At 43.2% G+C, this 3,490-nt stretch overlaps 1 protein-coding gene across 1 annotated transcript; it reads right to left on the bottom strand.

Annotated features, from left to right (window-relative positions):
• Positions 1-1,496: 1,496 nt before the first annotated feature.
• Positions 1,497-3,133, bottom strand: LOC130963076 (uncharacterized). Its single transcript, XM_057889225.1, has 2 exons — positions 1,945-3,133; positions 1,497-1,654 (listed from the first exon to the last, which is right to left on the bottom strand). Exons 1-2 carry the CDS (start codon positions 3,131-3,133, stop codon positions 1,497-1,499), a joined length of 1,347 nt encoding a protein of 448 aa, XP_057745208.1.
• Positions 3,134-3,490: the final 357 nt, after the last annotated feature.

Here is a 3,490-nt window from a genome sequence, read left to right as displayed (position 1 = left end):
GTGTAGAAACTCCACCGTTGAAAATACATAAGAACAAGGTCTAGGCATGGCCGAATGGCTAGCCTCCCAAAGAGGGTTCAATCATAAAAACATGATCAAAAGATTCCCTAATACAATAGCAAAAAGGTCCTATTTGTAGAGAACTAGTAGCTTAGGGTTTACAAAGATGAGTAAATGACATAAAAATCCACTTCTAGGCCCACTTGATGTGTGCTTGGGCTGAGTCTTCTTGGTGTTGTCACAAGTGTGCCTCTGGAAGTAGTGTCTGAGTCTTCTTGGTGTTGTCACAAGTGTTAGAGCTAGTTGTTCTATTTTCGGATATCTTTGTTCTACCGATTGCATGACTCTACTGACGAAGTATACCGGTTGTTGTGTTGTTCCTGTTGTGTTGTTCCTATCTCAATAACTAAAGCCGAGCTTATAGAATGGTTAGAAATAGATAAATACAAATATAAAGGTTTACCGACTTCTGGTCTCTGCAGCACTGGTGGTGATGACAAAATTGTTTTGAGCTCGGCGAACGCTTTTTTGCATTCCTCTGTCCATTGAAACTTTTTATTCTTTTTTATTGCTTGGAAAAAGTGGTATGATCGGTTTGATGATGATGGTAGGAACCGAGATAGTGCAGCTACCCTTCCCGCTAGTTGTTGTACCTCTTTCATCGTTTTAGGGCTTGCCATATTAAGTATTGCCTCACGTTTTTCAGGGTTTGCTTCAATCCCTCGTGAGATTAGCATAAATCCAAGGAATTTGCCTCCTTGCACTCTGAAGGCACATTTCTCCGGGTTGAGTCTCATGTTGTATGCTTGGATCTGACCGAATATCTCCTTGAGGTCGTCACAGTGTGACCTCTTTTGAGTGGTCTTGGCGACCATATCATCCACATAGATTTCCATGTTTCGACCTATTTGATGACAGAATACTTTGTCCATCAGTCGTTGGTAGGTTGCACCTGCATTCTTTAGGCCAAATGGCATCACTCTATAACAAAAATTTCCATGTTCAATTATAAATGCTATCTTGCTTTGGTCTTCCAGATGCATGAGGATCTGGTTGTAACCAGAGTATGCATCCATGAAGCTTAAGCTTTTGAAACCTGATGCATTGTCTACAAGCTTATCAATGCATAGTAAGGGATAAGCATCTTTAGGACATGCCTTATTTAAATCTGTAAAGTCGACGCACATGCGCCATTTACCTGAGTTTTTCCTTACCATTACCACGTTTGATAGCCATGTGGTGAATCGAATTTCTTTGATGAAGTTAGATTTAAGGAGTTTTCCGGTCTCTTCTAGGGTTGCCTTTGATTTTTCTGCTCCGAGGTTCCTTTTCTTTTGAGCTTTTCGGCGTTGGCTTGTAACACTTCGATGAGGTCTGACCTTTCTTGTTCCTGTAAAGCTTGACCGATGTATGTTACTTGTTTTGGCTTGGCAGTCAATGGAACTTTCTGAAGTTCATCCGTTGGTTGAGGTCTTTCTTCAGTGTCTGCTCGGGGATCAAGCTTGGCCAGGGTTAGGACTTCGTTTTGACTGAGGATCGCTTTGACTTCTTGCTGATGCTTTTCTTTTGTCTCTGACTTCTTTAGGCTTGCGTTGTAGCACTGCCGAGCTTGTTGGTGATCCAAGTGGAGCGTTGCTATCCTTCAGTCCTGTGCCTGAAATTTAACACATAGATGAAAAGTGGACACTACTGTCCTGAACATGTTCAGAGCAGGTCTTCCGAGAATAATATTATAAGGACTGGAGCAATCAACTATCAGGTATTGTAAATCAATAGTTTTTGATAATGAGTCTTCTCCTATCATTGTTTTTAGCCATATGTATCCCTTGATGGGGACCCTTTCTCTAGAGAAACCTACTAGTTCTCCGGATGAGGGTTGTATAAGTTTTTCAGATAATTTCATTTTTAGAAAAGTGGAATAAAAAAGTACATCTGCACTGCTACCTGGGTCCAAAAGGACTTTTCTTACCAATAACTCGCCTGTTTGGATAGAGATTACCATTGGGTCGTCTAGGTTTGGTGCTAACGAGCATATGTCTGTCTGACTGAAGGTGATTTGAAGGTCGGACTTGTCTTTGTTTTGTGGCGTTGTTCCTTCGATTGCCAACATTGCGCGGTAGCTTCTTTTTCTTGCCGAGGTTGTTGCACCTCCGCTGGCAAACCCTCCGGAAATGTAATTTATAATGCCTTTTGGTGGTGTATTATTTGACCATTTATTGTCCTCCTTGCTTCCTGAGGTCTGTTGGCATTCTTCTCGGTCTCGACTATTTTTTTTATGTTTTCTTCCTTCAATATATTTGTTCAGAAGGCCTTGTCGAGCTAATCTTTCTAGCAGATCTTTTGCTATGACGCACTTGTCGGTTGTATGGCCGTACTTCTGATGGAAAGCGCAGTGTTTACTTCTGTCGACGAATCGTTGGTCTTGATAGTTTCCTGCTCTTGTCGGAGGTTTTATTATTTTGGCATTGAGTACTTCTTTAATTATCTTCTCCCTCTTCGTGTTGAACCTGGTGTAATTTTCAAACTTTGGGGTGAGCTTAAATGGTTTCCTGGAGTCTTTGTTGTCGGCCGACCTTATTGTTCGGCTTTCCTCCCTTCTGGGTTGCCTTCTTTCTACTTTTTTGGCTTCACGGAGTTCCTCGATCTCCATTTGTCTGGCCGCCCTTTCTCGAAATTCTTCCAATGTTTTCGGTTTTGTTACCGCGATCGTTTCTCTGAACTTTTCGGGTTTGAGACCGGCCTTGAGGGCGTGTAGGTGGACAGCAGGGTCCAGGTCTGGTATCTCCATGGTGGCCTCTGCGAATCTCGTCATATAGTCTTTTAGGCTTTCTTGTGGATCTTGGCGGATGGTTCCTAGGTAGTCTGATCCATGTACATATATCCGCACCGCCGTGAAGTACTCGATAAAGGACTTCGCCAACTCCTCAAATGAAGAGATTGATCCTTCAGGTAATTTTGAAAACCAAAGCAATGCGGCTCCATCAAGGTATGTGGGAAAAGCCCTGCAAAGCACATGTTCATTGTTAGGGTCATTAAAGAACATCATAGATTGGAACTTCTTAATATGAGCCGGGGGGTCACCAATCCCCTTATACGGCTCAAGGGAAGAGGGCAGTGTAAAATTCTTCGGCATCTGATAGTTGGTAATTTTCTCGGAGAACGGATTGTCCAAGGTTAACTCTTCTTTGGTGGGTTGACGCTCAGTAGGTCTGTGTTGTCTTTGACTGGGCCTTTGGGGCCATTCTCCTCGCGTTTGCCGGTGTTGGACAACTCGGCGAGTCTTCAGACTTCAGCTTGTAGTTCTGCTATCTGGGCCAAGAGTTCGGCCTGAGTGATTTGATGAACTCCATTATCGGCCATGTTGGAGAGTTAAGAAACCCTGCACAAAGAAAATACCAAGTGTAATACGAAGTAGAAAAGGTGGGGTTAGATCAATTGTCGGGCCCCACGGTGGGCGCCAAATGTTCCGTTCTGAGTGAACCGAGATGTA

This window comes from Arachis stenosperma, chromosome 2, assembly GCF_014773155.1.
Source record: "Arachis stenosperma cultivar V10309 chromosome 2, arast.V10309.gnm1.PFL2, whole genome shotgun sequence".
Classification (NCBI taxonomy): domain Eukaryota; kingdom Viridiplantae; phylum Streptophyta; class Magnoliopsida; order Fabales; family Fabaceae; genus Arachis; species Arachis stenosperma.
The sequence above is the reverse complement of the archived record's forward strand: the minus strand, read 5'-3'. Positions and strand labels throughout refer to the sequence as shown.